This window comes from Lynx rufus, unplaced genomic scaffold (genome assembly GCF_022079265.1).
Source record: "Lynx rufus isolate CCGP_SWC_20201006 ecotype Redwood Valley unplaced genomic scaffold, mLynRuf1.p SCAF_8, whole genome shotgun sequence".
In the NCBI taxonomy this organism is placed as follows: Eukaryota; Metazoa; Chordata; class Mammalia; order Carnivora; family Felidae; genus Lynx; species Lynx rufus.
Genome location: NW_025814896.1, coordinates 87,969,211 through 87,986,722, shown reverse-complemented (window position 1 = coordinate 87,986,722; position 17,512 = coordinate 87,969,211). Strand labels below are relative to the sequence as shown.

The 17,512-nt window shown below is 44.0% G+C and overlaps 1 protein-coding gene across 1 annotated transcript; it reads left to right on the top strand.

Moving 5' to 3' along the window:
- The first annotated feature begins 2,557 nt into the window (after positions 1-2,557).
- FIGLA (folliculogenesis specific bHLH transcription factor) lies at positions 2,558-17,298 on the top strand. Its single transcript, XM_047067966.1, has 4 exons — positions 2,558-2,803; positions 5,394-5,546; positions 7,153-7,377; positions 17,260-17,298. Exons 1-4 carry the CDS (start codon positions 2,558-2,560, stop codon positions 17,296-17,298), a joined length of 663 nt encoding a protein of 220 aa, XP_046923922.1.
- The last annotated feature ends 214 nt before the right edge of the window (positions 17,299-17,512 follow it).

Genomic DNA, 17,512 nt, shown 5'->3' with positions numbered 1-17,512 from the left:
GGTATGTTCTCAAACTGAACTTCTCCTGCTTCACCAGCTCTCCCAGTGATGGTGTTAAGCACCTAAATCCCCAAATTAAACCACTGGCTCTGCTTGGAATACCTAGAGGAATTTCTGACTCTGCTCTGACTCTTGATTGGGGTGAATGCCTGAGGAATTTGCTGCCACGGGGCACCGGCAATGGCAGAGGCCTCTAATAGGACAACTCCGTTTTTGGAAATGACACTCAGGAGCAATGGTTTGGAAGGAACCTAAGTCCCTGGGTGACATGAGGAAGAGAGATGACCTATGCCTCTCACACTGCCAGAGGGGAGAAAAATTAACTTTTGGTTCACTAGGCCATTGTATCTTCGGGGAATGGCAAGGTGGAAGCACCCAGTCACTGTCAGGTGGAACACCTTGGCTCAGGTTAGTTCATGTGATTGCTCTCCCTCAGAACATATGGCCCAATATACAAGTCTAACAGACAAGAGGCCAACAAGTTATAGTTGGAATTGATGGAGGGGAGCACGTATGGAGGAATAAATTCTGGGGTTCTCACACTGGGCCCCTGACACACACTAGCTTATCCACTCCAAGGTTTGGCAATAAATTAGAAAATGTCCTTTTTGATACTCACAGAAATTCAAGTAAATGGGTAAACTATCTCCATTTTAAGATTTTCGCATATTTGGCTCTCGTTACCTTCTATCTGTTTGCCAGCAGACAACACCAAATAAACTTAGAGAAAAAAAATTATTTTTCTTCTTAAATGTGTACATATATATAGGTTATATATATACACTATAGAAGTGACCCACACTTATTGTGAAAAATTCAAGAAATATAGAAGATATGAGGTACAGATCTTCCCTCATTCCCAGGCTCACTGCTCAGAGAACCCCCGTTAAACATTTGGTGTGTCCTCTTCTCTTCTCTTGCAGGCAGTGTCATGGCGGGAGCTGAGGAGGAGATGGGGCTGAGGAGGTGGCTGATGTGGCTAGGAAACTGGATGTATACAAGAGTTGAGCAAATAAATAAGTAAATATACTGAGGATAACAGGAGTCAGGTTTCTTACTGTTGGAGAAGGGAGTTACAGATTAGGGAGAAACAAGAGAGAAATGTGAGCTATTGGATTGGAATTGGAGATATTCGTGTGAACTCCTGCGTTTTAACTCTCTGTCATCTATCTATCTACACAAAAATATAGATATAACTGTGTGTGTATACTTATATGTGTACATATGTATGTTTCCTATCTGCTAAAAGGGCTTAGAAGCATTGACATCCAAAAGGAATGAACAACCAAGCTTCCAACACTTTGTTTCTAAATTCCATCTTCCACTAGAATTGACTGATTCCATGGCTAGGCTGGGAAGATTCAAGATGAGCCAGGAACATGTCATGCCTTTTTGGTACAAGTAAGAAGGCACGCAAAGAATGATGGGGTCATGTTAAAAGAACAGAGAAGCCAGCACAAAAGGGGCTCCTATAGGCCAAATCTGGAACCATTTGAGCACTGAAATAGTGATCTGAATAAATTACATCTTATTGAGCAAAACATAAAGTCATGAGTTCATGCTGAGATAAACACAAAATGAATAAATACATGAGGAGAAGGAAAAGCTCATCCCCCCAATAGGTTGTCAATGATTTGGCCACAAAATAGTGGTTAAGTCAGGCAGGAGTCATCAATGGGTGCTAAGGATTTTGGTGATTTCCTCACAAAATATTTATCAGTCAAAAGGAAAAGTTAGTCCATGTATGGTGAAGGAACCTGGGAGACACCACCGTGACTGAGTGATCAAGATTAACTTTACCAGTGGTGGGACAGGTTGGCATCATGTATGTCCTGATGGGATGCACTGAGAAAAGCCCAGCATCTTTTCTGTGGAGTCCCTGCCAAGAAGGGATGGCCTAGGTCTGGACATGAGGGAACATTGGGCAGAACCTAGGTGAGGGACATCCTTCAGAATGAAAGACTTCTCTTAGAAACTGTCAAGGTCATGATGACAGGGCAAGACTTAGGAAACACTTCAGAAAAAGAATAATGAAAATGGGAATATTCCTAGAGAGAAAGAGGGCAATGGAGTAAATGTGGAAAAATGTCAACAAGTAGAAAATCTAGGTGAAGGGGCTACAGGACCTTTTGGTTACTGCTCTTGCAACTTTTATTTATTTCAAAATGAATTTTTAAAAGTTTTCTTTGTAGCCGGCAAATTTGTCTGCTAAATATATACATGTACATAAGTATGTTTGCATACATGTGTATACATATATCCAGAAGCTCAGTCCCCAGCCTGGACTGATCAAACTGGAATTCTGGGGATTGGAATCCAGGCAAGCGGATCAAGAAAAACCCAATTCCCCCAGGCGACTCCAGTGTGCGGCCAGATTTAAGAACCGGTGTTGTCTGTAATCCAGTGTTCACAAAAATCACCTGTGCAGCTCGTGAAACGCGGCTCCCCGAGCGGCACCCGACTTGCATTAGGCCGGGGTAGGGGAACAGGGACAGGTGGTCCGGGCCCCAGGCCCCGCCCCCGTGCTCCGCAGCTCGTGCCGCCGCAGGTGCGGGAGATGAAAGGCCGCACCGCCCCCAGCCCGCTGCCCGCCGCCATGGAAGCAGCGCCCGCCCCGGCTCTCCTGAGCGTCCCGCAGGCCGAGGTGCTGGAGGACGTGCTGCGGGAGCAGTTCGGGCCGCTGCCCCAGCTGGCCGCCATCTGCCGGCTCAAGCGGCTGCCCTCGGGCGGCTACTCCTCGACCGAGGACCTCCAGTTGGTGCTGGAGCGGCGGCGCGTGGCCAACGCCAAGGAGCGCGAACGGGTGAGCGCCCTGCTCCGCGCGGGTCCCCAAGGCCACCCGGGCTCGGCCGCCTCACGACCCGCTGCTCGCCACCAAACACCTGGCCGGTAGCCCGTGCACCCACTTACCCCCACCCGCGGGGTTCCGAGGCGACTCGAACCTCCTGAGACCCGAGGTTCCGTCGTCCGGGAGACGTTCGCTGACGCTAGGATGGCCTCCTCACCTGCTGACCACCCGGAACGGGGTCAAGGGGTGGGAGTGGGGACACGCGAGGACCCTGACAACGTTAAAAATGTCTCGCCTTGGCAAGTGCTTTCAAAAAGGTTAGCGCCCAGGAGTCGCGCTTCAATCTCCCAACCACTCGGCGCTGGGTAGGCGCTTGGGGTGCAAAGGGCTCCCACCACCCCTTTCCCTTCTGCATCTCTGCCTCGAAGCAAGTATGGGGTGAGGGGGCCCAGTGGAAGTTACTCTTTTCTCTTTTTTTAGAGTAAGACAACACGGTGCAGGGGTGCGCACGGGACTTGCACTCCAGCTAGTGTTGTTTCCCAATCAGGCTGGGACGCCGCGGTGAATCACAACGCGGAATTGTCTTGTGCGCCGTAGTCCGAGCGGCATCTACTGGTGGCTTTTAGTATTTCTCATCGAACCTGGGCCCCCAATTTGTCCAATCTGGCCTCCCTTCTGCTCTTTGCAGACCTGGGGGTTTGGCCGCGGCGGAGGAAGTCCAACGGGGAGTGGGGTGGGGGGTGGGGGACAGGAGAGGACGGAGGGCGCGCCTTCGGGCTTGGGACTTGAGGGAGAGGTTCTGCTGCCCGTGCCCGGGTCCTCTGGAAGTGGAGCCCCGGTGCATCAGCTAGGAGCTTTGGGAAAGGGCGGGAGGAGAAAGGACCAAGTGAAAGTAGAACAGGGGAAGTTGGGGTAAACTGAGGGAGTGGAAAAGCCTGGTTTCACCAGGCACGGACCCTTTGTGAAAATAACCCTGGAATCGAATGTGATGATGTGGCCTCAAACAAGATTCTGATTCAGTAGTTTGCGTTTTGTATGGGCCTTCCCATCAGGAAGGAATTTTGCTTTCTGCAGAGAATTCATCCTGGTTTTACCCTCTATTTTAAAGCTAATGACCTTCATTCTTCTTTACAACGACAAAATTAATACACCTGGAAAATACAGAAATGACCAGGGAACAGAAACCACCATAACACAGATATAACTACCATGAACTGACATCTTGTATATATCCTCCCAGTCTTTTTTCTCTAGTTATGTGTGTGCCATATATAATTCTATAAAACTGTGAGCTAGTACGTATTTTTGTTTTTTTCCACTTAACACTATCAAAAGCATTTCCTCATTCTTAAGCATTCTTTCAGCTTTTTACTGCATAGTCATATAAATAGACCATAACTTATCCAGTCTTTATGCTTTTTGCAGCTTTTTACTGGTCTATATATCTATGTGCAACTGCTCTCAAAACACTAGAAATGGAATTACTGGAACATAGGACCTATACAATCTCAAAAGTTGTGATACAAGTTGCCGAATTGCTTTCTAGAAAGTTTACTCATTTTCATCCTTTCTTACAGGGTATAAGACTGTTCCCTTTGTACATCTCCAATGCTGGGTATGATTAACAAAATGACAACATTACCAGCTTGGTACATGAAAAATGGCATTTAATTTCTATTTTATTTTATAGTCCTTTCATCAGAGTTGCACATTTTCATATGTTTGTTGGTCTTTGTATTCTGCTGTAATGAGATAACTATGTCCATTGTTGACTTTGATCTGGAGTGGGAGAGGACTCTCGATTAACAGGAGTATATTGGCTTTATGGTGTAGTGGAAACCAGTTTTTTCCAAGGCCTCTTTCCCTCAGGGGGATGGTCATCAGAGTTCCAGGCATTGTGAGCTGAAGGATTGGACCCTGGAGAATTATAGAGAGCTAGCCTTATTCTGCCTTTAAAGTCTTGCCAACATGCAGACTCTCTAGACACTAACACCTGATTTGGCTGGGAAAGAGATTAAAGAGTTGATGGCACCGTGCTTGAGTAGACCAGCGTTTGCACATTTTATTCATTATCAGTACCACTTATGGAGGACTTTCTATGCACCAGGTCAGGAAGAAGAGTTTTATGTATAATTATGTTAATCACCACAAGGATGTTTACAAGGTGGGTATTTTCCACTTAGCAGATACACCATAATGTGGCAATATGAAGTATCCTAATGTTCTTGTAAAGTTAGTATGTGTGTGATGGAGCTGGGTTTTAAATCCTGATGTATTGACTTAGAGTTTTTAGCCACTACCCAACTGCCTGAACATTACAGTGCAGCAGGTATGCTCTAAGAGGAGGAGGACAGGGTTCAGCAAGAACACAGACCCCTTCCCCACTGCTAGCCCGTCCACCCACAGTGCTGAATTTACGCCGCTCCTTCCTCCATTGCCAGCAACTGCACTGCCAGTGGAGTGGGGACTCTGGCATATGCCTATTTAGGTTCACCACCCAGACATGAGCTGTGAAAGCAAGCCCTCACAACCCTCATCTATGGTTTGGGGGGGCATCTGTACAAATTAGCTTCTCTGTGTGCCACTGTGCTTTTTTGTTTTCCAGATAAAAAATCTCAACCGTGGTTTTGCCAAACTGAAGGCGCTTGTGCCATTTCTTCCCCAAAGCAGGAAGCCTAGCAAGGTTGATATCCTTAAAGGTGCAACTGAATACATACAAGTTCTCAGTGATGTTTTGGAAGGAGCCAAAGACTCGGAGGTAAAGGTTTAAGAATTTAGAACAATGTCCACCATTTATTGAGCCCTTTCCATGTGCTGGGCAATTTATATGTTCCAGTTAGTTTGTAACAATCCTAGGAGTTATTTATGATCCATGTTTTACAGAGCAGGAAATCAAAATACAAGTAAAGGCTACATAGCTAAGAAATGTCAGGACTGGGGTTTGAATCCAGATCTGTGTGAGCTTTGGAGCCAAGTTTCTGATTATATACTTGCCTCCTGTCACTGTCCAGGGTACCTGCTTCCTAACTGCTGCATCTTTAATAGAACCTTGATAGCTAGGGTGTGACGGGAGGCTTCCATAAATCCACTCTATAGTGGTGGTTTCCCATCAGACAGGACACAGAAAGGAAGAGGTATTTCCCTTGGAGAGGCCCTCTCTAAGATAAGTCTGGTGGAATGCTCAGCAATGGTTGGGGATACCAGTCTCATGGGATTTTCAACCATTTGGTGGGATGACATAAACGAGCCTGCTATGCAAACTGTGAAGCACGTAGTGTCAGCACAATTGTCAGTGTGTAGAGCTCACAACTGTCCATTAGGTGATGGAAGCTGTGGGCTAGTTATGTGGGTTTGTTGCATGGTCAGGCAGGACTTGAAGGCCTGTAAGTGAATTAGTCATCAGAGGAGGTAAGATACGAAGAGAGAAAGACCTTAGAAATGAGTCATGAGTGACACCATTGGCAGGAAGGAGGAGGAGCCATCAGAGAGGAGAAGGTGGCAAGAAGGTGGAGAAGCAACACTGGTCCTAAAGTTGGGTGGGGAGAATCTTGGGAATCTGAGGGTGGGAAGTGGTTCAAGAAACTATGGAGAAGCCCAGAATGTGAGGTGTAGGATAGGAGTGGGCTGGAAGTCTGCTTATTAGGGGCTTGAGGGCGTGTAGGTGGCCCTCAGAGTAAAATGGCTCCCAGGCAGAGTATAATGGCAAATTTCAAGTCCATTAAACCTAGAAATCTGAGACTGGAAGAAGGATCAAAAGGATGGAAGAAGAAAAGTGGTTAGATCAATTGAAGTCTTTTGTAAGTAGCAATGTGATTGTGTTTAGGGACAGAAGAGAAGGACCGATATTAGAGAGTAGAGAAACATTATCATTCTAAAAATTTAGGCTGGGAATAGCCAGGTTATATAATGGTTCTTTTCATTTTTTTCCTTGTCCACTCACTAGTCCTACTTGGGTGACCCCTGAGGGGATAAATTCTGCAATGGTGGGAATGGATTGTCCTGTGAACCAATTAGATGCTTGAGTTGTGGCATGGTCATAGCATTTGTACATGAACAGGTGGCTGCCCTAGTTTTTCCTTGTGTGTGTAACAGGAGGGCTTTGTTTTGTGCTACATTCATTACAAAATACAGGATCTGTTCCATGGGATAATATTTTTAATGCAGTTGCCAACTGTACAACATCTTAAGGTTATAGAAAAACAAATACAGTCTCGTGAGTAATGATTTTCTCTCCATCCATGATAACTTAAGAATGGCCCTTATCACTTAAATGAAACTTCATTGGTTAAAATTTTGGAATATATTGATTTAAATCTTCAGAATCTTGACTGTCATACTGTTTGACAACTACATATGGTTTCTAGAGACAAAATCTGGATCACCAGAGCTATAGCAACAATGTTTCTGAACCACCTATATCATTGGCTAGAGATCTATCGAGAAACATCACCCAACATGCCAGCTGTACTGTGGGCTTGAAGAACGAGGAGGAGAGGCCCTGGGCAGATGGTGGCAGTGGTGAGTCAGCACACACTTGTCGCCAGAGCATGATGTCCACGACCGGAGTTATCTCCCCAACCAGGAGTCTGGTAAAGTGTTTTTTCTTAAATAGCCACATAGATGTCAAAAACTCAAAATATTTTCCTTGAAGTGTGTGGCATTTTCCATGCTGAAAGATGATTGAAACAAGGTCATTTTGTGAAAGTACCTAATGGGAAGGTGGAGTTTGCTAGTTTGGAAAATTTATTATGTTTCCAAATTAATAGGTAAGCAACTCAAGGGGAAGGCAACCCCTCCAGAATTACCCACTTCAGACCGAAGTTTACCTTTTATGACCCTAAATAACTCATCAAAAATATTTCTGACTGTGAGGCCTCCAGAAAAAGAAAGAAGTAGCTTGCCATACACAAGGAAAAATGGTGATACCACAGACATGCATGCACATGTGTGCACACACACATTTTGTTTTTGAATTGGCCTTATTGGAAGGCATTTTCTAAGTAAAAATAAGAGTTTATTTAATAGCTCCTGGTACTTTGCCAAACTAATGAAGCTGCTGGATAGAAATAGCAGTCTGCCTCTTCAAGTCCACAAGTGGACATTTAGCCCTTGCTGTGACGGTGTTACTCTGATGAGACCCCTTGGTCCATCCTGCCACATGACTGCTAGAAACAAGAACAGCTTGTAGGAACTGTAACCAAGCGTACTGTAACAAGTTGCTTAGTGTGACATAAGGGGCAGTGGGAGCTGTGGAGTCACAAATGCTGGTTGGTGGTGGGAGGCAGTTTAAAATAGCAGTTGAGTGTAGGTTCTAGAGAGCCAGCACTGGGGTTCAGATGCTAGTTTTGTGACCTTAGGTGAGCTGCTGAATCTCGTCCTCAGTTTTCCCATCTGTGGAATGGGAATGATAATTGGACTACCTTGTACATGAGATAATTGTGAGACTCAAATGGCATCATGTCAGGGAAGTGTCTAGCACAATACCTGGCATGTCAGTTTTCACTTGGACATACATTATTAAATCTGCTGGACTCATCATGAGCAATCAGTATTGATTGGTGGGTAATCAACAAAAAGCCACAGGCATTCTGTTTGTAGCAAGTGTTCTGAGTTTTCTCACTTGGCCTTTAGTAGTGCTCTACTCTGGTTTGGGTCTTCCGGGCTTTCTGCTGACTGACCTTGGCTGCCATTTTTTTACTTGATTACTGTTCTGTAAGGGTTCTACTTCTTGTACATGCTCAGCTTTAGATTTTTATATTCTGGCCACTTGACCTATAAACCAAACCTTCCCTTGACAGTCAACCTTTGGGAGACTGAATTCCTGTTGCTACTACCTGAGCCGACTGGGAATGACTGGGAACAAAAGTAAGGATGAAGATCTGACCTGAGCTGAACCTTGAACCTGGCTATCTGTTAACAATAGTAATGTTAGTTTTGGGACGCCTGGGTGGCTCAGTCAGCCAAGCATCCGATTCTTGATTGCAGCTCAGGCCATGATCTCACCATTTGTGAGACTGAGCCCCACATTGGGCTCTGTGCTGACAGTTCTGAGCCTGCTTGGGATTCTCCCCGCCACACACACCCCTTCCCTGCTTTCACGTGTGTGTGTGTGTGTGTGTGTGTGTGTGTGTGTGTGTGCGCGCGCGCGCATGTGCGCGCACACACACTCTCAAAATATTAAAAAGTAGTAATGTTTTAATATATACTCGGTATTAAGGCAAGAATCTTACTTGCATTTAATCCTCACTTATCCTTGTCAGATGGGTATCACCATGTCATTCTTGGGGTGAGCTGCTTGGCTATACCTTCCTGCCATTCCTTTTTGGGCCTGGGCTGGGAGTGGAACCTAAAAGGAAGCACAGTAGGCATATGCTTAGCAACACCAGCAGCAGGGATGTACAGGAGGTCTTTGTCTTCCAAGGATAATTGATCCTGGAAATAGGCTGTTTATAGTAAGTAGATTTAAAGCGGGGACTAACATTTTCTATTAAGAAACAGAAAAGTTCTAACAACTTTCTTTAGGAAAGGGAACAAAACACTTAAATTTTAGTCTTTTGGTTAACTCAGTTTAAATTGCTAGTTGAAAGAGCATGCTAATTCTTAGACTAAACAAAGAATCATGTTTTTGAGATTTTTATATATGCATGTAACTTCTGCCAAGTGCGACTTTCCAGGCCTGAATGTAAAGAGTGACTTTTTTTTTTTTTTTTTTTTGCAGAAATGTTCTAGGATTTCATCAGTTTTGTGAAGGGTTTCTCATTCTTTGACATTTAAATCATTTATTTTTAAAATAAAAGCATTTATTCTGAAACACTTTATAGAAGGGTCACAAGTACAGTACAAATAACTTTTTTCCTGACCCATTTGAGAATAAGTTGCCAACCTGATGCCCCATCGCTCCTAATTAGTATGCATTTCCTATAAATGAGGACATTGTCTTACATGACCACAGTGTAGCCATCAAAATCAGGAAGTTAATGTTGTGGCGTTACTGCCACAAAATCCTCAGGCTCCATTCAGGTTTTCACCAACAGTCTGAATGTCCTTTCTAGCAGAAGGACCAGCTGAGAATCATGAGTTGCATTTAATTGTCATGTCTCTTTAGCCTCCATCTGTCTGGAACATTTTGTTGGTCTTTTCATGATTTTTATGACCTTGACACACTGAAAGATTACAGGCCAGTTGTTTTGCAGAATGTTTCTTGATTTGAGTTTGTCTCTTTCCCCCTGATTAGATTCAGATCTACATCTTTGGCGGGAACGGCATGGAAGTGATGCTGTTGTCTACCCATTGCATCTTATTAAATGGGGTACATTTTGATTTGTGCTGTTACTGAGGATATTCACTTCCATCACTTAATGTAATAACTTCCAGGCCTCTCTACTGTAAAGTTAACCTTTTTACTTTGTGATCCGTATTTTGTGTGGAGGTGCTCTGAAGCTCTCTCGATATCCTGTTCTTCACCAACATTCTGTATCTATGAAACTTTTAATTTTGAAACAATTATAGATGCACAGGAAGTTACAAAGATAGTACAGAGAAGTCCCATGTACCCTTAACTTGGTTTCTTTCCCTCAATGACTGCATCTCCTGAAACTATAGTACAATATCAAAACAAAATCGATATTGGTACTATGTGTGTCTAGTTCCCTGTCATTTTATCACAAGTGTAGATTTGTGGAATCACCACTACTGTTAAGATCTAGCACGGTTCCACCCCCATAAAGCTCTCCTGCCTGCTATCATCCACTGCCCCCACATCTCCACTTTCTCTACTCACTGACCACCAGTAATCTGTTCTCCATCTCTCTATCATTTGGGGAGTGTTCTATACTATATGGAATCATTCAGTGTGTATTCTTTAAAGTCTGGTCTTTTTACTTAGCACAGTGCCCTTTAGATCATCCCAGTCATTGTATTAAAAGTCTATTCACACCCCTCCCCCTTCATTGCTGAGTATTAGTCCATGGGATGGATGTGCCACAGTTTAACCATTGACTTATTGTAGAACCTTTTGGTTATTTCTATATTCATTTTAATGGTTTTCTATTTAATTCAGTAATTATTATATCATCATAATATCCTAGTATTTCATTATTTATTTTGTTATTCAAATTGTCTTCGTTGTGGCCAGTGAAAGCCCCATTAAATGGGCTAACTTTCCGCTTGACCTGTCACTATCATTCTTTGATCATTTCCTTTCTGGCAGAAGATGTTCTGAGCTCAAGCATCATGTCCTTTCCCACCCCTAGCCCTGGAATGAGTCTTTCATCAAGGACACCCTGTGTGTAACTCATTTCTCCTCTCTGTGCTGTCTCCCCCACGCCTGGCTCTTCTCTTCACCCCTTTCGGGCTTTAGCGCCTGTATTAGTTTGCTAGGGCTGCTGTAACAAAATATACAGAGTAAGTGGTTTAAACAACGTAAATTTATTTCTCGCAGTTCTGGAGGTTGGAAGTCGAAGATCAAGGTGTTGGCAAGTTTGATTTCTTCTGAGGCCTCTCTTCTTGGCTCCCAAACGGTCTTTCCCCTGCATGTGTGTGCCCCAATTTTCTCTTATAAGGGCACCACTCATATTGAACTGGTGCCCACCCTCCATTTTAACTTAATCACCCCTTTCAAGGCCTTATGTCCAAATACAGTCACATTCTGAGGTAGGGGGTTAGGACTTCAACATATGGATTTTGAAGGGACATTATTCAGCCCATAACAACACCGTGACTAGCTGCCCCTCCGTAAGAACCTTCTCCTTGGCTCTCACATTCCACTCAGGCCATCCCTCACCCCACACATGGGTGTCTCCTCATCCTGCTTGGACTCTGGGTCACCATGTGAGGTCACCTGCACATATGCATGCCTGCCTGATTTGGCATGGGCTGCTTCTCCCCATGCTATGCTGCCCTCTGCCTGGGCACCCTCCTTGCCTGGCTTGGGTCTGACTCCCTTTACCACACTGCCCTTCCAAGACCCCTCTCCTGCTGATTGGACTTCATCACTTTGCACTGAGCCTCCCCACTGTGTGGCCATTCCCCTCATCTGCTTGGTCTCTGACGTCCTGTATTAGGCCACCTCTATGTGTGGATGCCATCCTCACCCTGCTGGGTCTCCAATGGCTCACTCAAGGCCACCGTGTCCCTCCCCCCATCTCACTGTGAGCTAACAGCATTAGGACTGAATTGTTCAGGATGGGAAGGGGGAAGTGATTTTTTTCTCTTTTAAGTGCCTACTGTGTGACTATCTTTCTGACTAGTTTTTTTCCTGGCTAATAGGTTTAACTCTGAGATCCTAATTTGCATGTGGCTTGAGCAATTATTCAACATCACTTTTACTAACTTTATAAAAGCTTGCATTTTATAATCAGGAACCAATATGAAGTGAGAGGGACCAGGGAAACAAAGCTCAGCCTGACCTTTATTTGCCAAACAATTCTCATAAGGGGTCAGTGTAGTTTACATGAAGAAGTGAGTATATAGGGTTTCAGGATCCTGGCCAGACACCCTAACCAGAAACCTGGGGATAGCTGATGTGACTCATTGGACTGAAATGCTTATGTACAGAGGGGCTTAGGATTTGGGACGCAGGCCTCCTCCAGCTTCAGTTTGCAGGAATGGCACCCTTCTTCCTGCCCTTGGAGAGGATCTGAGGAGTGGAATCCTGGTGCTGGCAGAGATGGGCATTTTTGGGGATTTGAGGATGGGGTCAGAACAGCCTGTGCAAGATCAACAACATTCCTGAGAGGCAAAAATCCCAAATGAAGTACATAAGAATCTGCTGATGGCAGGCATGGAGATTAACTTCTCGGGCCAGAGCAGGTTCACTTGGGGACTGAATCAGCAAGTATGTGTGCGAATGGAGAGGGCCCTGAGCCATGTGAAGCTGCAGCAACTGGCCTTGGTAGGAGTAGGGATCAATGTCAGGATCCTGGCAAGGCTCATTTAGGATTGGATTTTCAAGTGTAGGATTTTGCTGTTTTGGGATTGGGCATTGCTGGGTGGCAAGATGTTTACTGACCCACCATTGCTTATTTCTTTTGTTTGACACCTGTGTTTATGGTTTGAGCATTTCCTATCATGCAAGGCTCTGAGTTTTGTTCACAGTTGCCTATGATCCTGCAGAGGCTGTGTCCCTGGACAAAGGCCATCTTCTGTGTTGGAGTGAGATGCCAATTGTGCTGGGGTCAGAGGGACTCTGGAAAGGAATATGTGGATGAACATAAGTGCCTGGTCTGGGGCCTGGGTGTTCTGCCATCACACACTTCTAAAATTTTGGCCTGGTGTGGGAGTATTCCTTGGAAGAGTTTCTGAGAGGAAGAAGCCTATGTGGATGGTAGATTTCCACTACTCCCTCTGCAGATTGTGGTAATCCGTGTGTGGAAATTAATCACTGGGAGCATTTCTTCTAATAGCATTTTAAGCTCTGAAATGGAATGATCTAACTAGCTGGGATGAATTTATTAGCACCCTGGGAAGGCCTTGAAGCAACTATCTCCTGTCTTCCCTCTCACATTTCTGTCAGGAACTGGCTCTATGTGATAGCAAAAATTCTACCACAGTAGTGTGGTGGTCTAGGCTTTTCCCTGGGAATCACATATGTCTGCCCTGGTGTTCACTGGGGCCTAGGGGGTATATTCTGATGAACGTAGCAGCAGAATATTTTAGAAACTTGCACTTCGTTTTGATGTGGTGGGTGCTCGCTGGGTTGTCGGCCCCCAGACACCTTGTTGTACCACCAGTGTGGGTGTTAAACTTTGCAGCCCTGGACCAAGAGTGCTGGGACTCTGAGTGTGGAGGCTGCTCTAGTGGTTGTGTTGGCTCAGGATGTGACTGTGTCTTCTAAATTCTGGGGGCTGAGGGATTGTTGCTGTGATGATATGGATGTTGGTTTTTTTCCCTGGAGCTTTGGAAAGGTGAGGTCTGGAGCATACAGTCAGAATCCATCTAACCTCAGAGTGATGCCACCTCCAGTGGAGGGTTCCCCTGGATGCAGCTACTCAGGAAGAGATCCAAGCAGCACCCAAGGGAAACTCTTGAGTCCCAGTCTGACCAAGATGAGAAGAAAATGTTAGAGGAAAGGTGAATTTCTTCATGAAAATAAGACAGGGAGATTTCTTTTGTTGGAACTCTCAATCTTCTGTCCCCACGGAAAAATCAAACAAAAAGTGGGTTTTGTGAATGTGTGTGAGGTTTGGTATGTTTGACAAGATGTCTACCTGGTGAGCTGAACATAATTTGAGAAAGCCAATAATTTCTATTTCTCTCACATATGATGGGCTTGGTAGTTAAATTAGTTGAAGTAAGGGGTGCCTGGGTGCTCTGTCAGTTAAGTGTCTGACTTCAGCTCAGGTCATTATCTCGCAGTTCATGGGTTCGAGCCCTATGTCAGGCTCTGTGCTGACAGCTCTGATCCCGGAACCTGCCTCAGATTCTGTGTCTCCTCTCTCTCTACCCCTCCCCTGTTCATGCTCGGTCTCTCAAAAATAAATAAATGCTAAAAAATTTTAAATTAATTGAAATAAGTCTTGATTTATTCTAGTGGACTTCTGGAGGGAATTTATAGGAGTTTTATAAAAGACCCAAACTCGTTGGTCCCACATGGATAGAGAGGAGGGTTGTAAGAATTGAGTGGAAAGGTCTCTCAAAGTTAGCGGCAGGATTCCTCTGATGTGCTCCTGACCTCCCTTAAGACAGACTGCTCTTTGGGTTAGCAGGAAGCCATCAAGTACTAGGACCACATAAGCCTGCCCCTCAGGGAGGTCAGTGTGTCCTCCTGCCCTCTCCCGTCTCCCCTTTTTCTAACCTCTGAGTTATCCAGAATGGGTTAGCAATGAAACGGACCCCAAAGACATCATTTTAAAGGCAGATCTTCTAGTGGGAGGGTAAAGGAACCATAAATATAGCTTGATTATTTTGGGGGGAACTCTTCTGGTCCTCTTTGGATCACTCCTTTTTTGGAAGACTTTCCTCCCAGGAATGTGTCCTTCCAGCAATGCTAGTGTGGAAGATGGGCGTGGGGCACCTGCCTCAGTGCTCTGAGGTGAGAAGAACCTAGGAGCAGAGTTTCCCTGCTTCATGCAATTTGGACCAGGCCCCCAAGGGAAGAGAAAGACCATGTGGGGCTTGGTGGCCAAAACCCTGCTCATTATAAAGGAGCTTTATTTGTTGGAAGATCATCTGTACAACTCTATGAGGTGGCAGGGCTGTGGTGACCATGCTGGGTTCTGATCTCTGGGTCCTGGCTGGATTTGCACACATCAAAGCAGGACTGACAATTGTGAGCACAATTTATATGGGAAGAAATATAACTTTACTTTCTATACTGTATTCTACTTGTTTTTGAGAACCTAGTAAAGACCTTATGACTCAGATGGTGGGTAGATTCTCTTAGCCCATTAAGGTCTATCTTCTTTGAGTAAATACTGTTACCAGTTTAATGTTCAGAATCCCTGTGGGACTCTTTGCCCCGTCTCCCCTAGGAGATCCTTTTGTCCTCCTTTAGGTACAGCAAGGAGTGTGTGTGCTATGGCTGGAGGCTGGAAGGAGAATGCTCATGTGTATTTCCCCAGCTAATCCTTAGGCCCCCAGTCTTGTTGAGCTGACATCTGCTGTGGATGTCCATGGCCCCACTATGGCTTCTCTTCTCTAGGCCAGGCTCACTGGGCTGCCTGCCTTCAGAACCCAGGCATCTTCTTGTCTCCCTGGCTTTCCCACTCCTAGATGGGCTATGTAGCTGCCCTCAGGCACATACTTAAAAATTCCTTCAGCCACGTGGTCACTAAACTGTGAGAGGCTACATTCTGAGAAGTGGGTACAAATCCTGGCTTTCCTCAGATTCTTTTTTATCTTTCTTGGGTTCTGTTCCCTTATGTAACTCTTCCCCAGGAAGGTGTGGTACAGGGGCCCTTCCCAGGGATTAGGAATCACGCAGCTTCTACAGACAAGTTCCATCCCCTCCAAATAACTACTTCCTGCTATTTCAACTTTCATTTCCATTTTTGGTTGTAGGAAATCTTCTCCCACATCATGTCTTGCCTCCTCCCTGCTTTGTGACCACCGGAGCTGCCATCTGAGCTCTGGCCCACCAGAACCCACATGTTTATTATTCTCCCTTTCAACAAAGTCAGCTTCTTTCAAATGAGAACCTTGCTTTTCAGACTGTTGTTGCTGGGAACTGAAATATGAAGCTAAATGTGGACTTCTGGTTGGTATCTATCTACCTCAGTCCCTGGCCCCTCCCCCAAGTCTTGGCTCAGTGGGTGGAGGGAAGGTTACATTGGATAATATGTCAAACCGTGCAGCTATACAACCAACAACAGGACCACGCCTGCCTTATCAGAGGGGCTGAGCAGCAAGCTGGGTTTGTCCCTCAGCCCACCCTCTTCCTAGACCTTCAACTGCTTAGATGAGGCCAACAGGCATTTTTTTTTTAATGAACTGTGAGAATAAGGCAAAATTGATAATCTTTAGCAAGTTTTCATATTATGATACTTAAATACTACATTCCTGGAATTTTCTAGTTAACACTTAAATCCAAACTAAGACAATGATGTATAATACACTAGACTGTAGGCTATTGGAATAAATTATCTTTTAACTCTGGGTAAACCTAGCAATACATGAACTTATCTCTTAGGTTTAACACATTATAAGTATGTGAAAAGTTTAAAAAAAATTAAATGAAACTTTTATTAAAGTTAAATTTGAACTCAAAAAGTTAGCTTAATCACATGCATAGTGGAAAGACTTGATTAAGAACAGAAAAATTATTGATACTTTGTGCTGGACACTATTCCTGGTGGTGTATACATAATAACATTGTAATTTTCATGACCACCTTGTGATGTATAATTATATCCATTTTACATGTCAGGAAACTAGAAAACAGAAGGAACTTGACCAATATCCAGTGGGTCAGTGAAGGATGGAATCAGAGCATATGTGTAATAGTGTTAAACTCTTTACTGCCTTTTGTTCTAAAAAACACTGACCCTTGAAATATAAATGAGAGTGGGCTAGGAAATAGGTAAATGTGTTTTTTATAACCTGAATTAAAGCATGTGACTGTAGTACTTTATTTTCCACAGTGAAAGATTGGAGTGGCTTTATTTTTAGTCATGGGTTTGGCTTTTTCTTCAGGTTGAGATTTCAGAATATTAAGACCCAAAGTAATCTTACCATCTTACTAAAACCATGGATGGAAATATACTAAAATGCTTCCAAATTTTTTTCTTACACAACTGAATTAAGAAATTATCACAGGGTATATAACACTGTGTTGTATTTCTTCTTATTCTACCATTGACATGTTTGAGGTTACTGTGTAGTCTTTATCACAAGTTTTAATGATCAATTGAATGGAAGGGTTTTCTAATTGGGGATCATTTAAGTTTTCAGTTTTTTGTTCTAATCAACATGGCAAATAGCCTGATGTATTTACCTCTTTCTATATTTAAAAAAAAATTTTTATTTATTTTTAGGATAGATTCCTAGAAGTGGAAGTCCTGAGTCACAGGTAGGTACAATCTAGGACTTGCATGAGGCCAACTTATAATACCATCAGTTCTGAGTGCTGAGTTCAACATATCCTTGCTAACAGTGGGATCTATTAAAATGATAGAATTTTAATAGATAAAAAATGATATCTTTAAACTTAAACATTTTTGATTACTAATGAAAAAATTTATATAGTTCTTTTGGGAACTGTTATTATCATTTAGCCATTTATAAGGG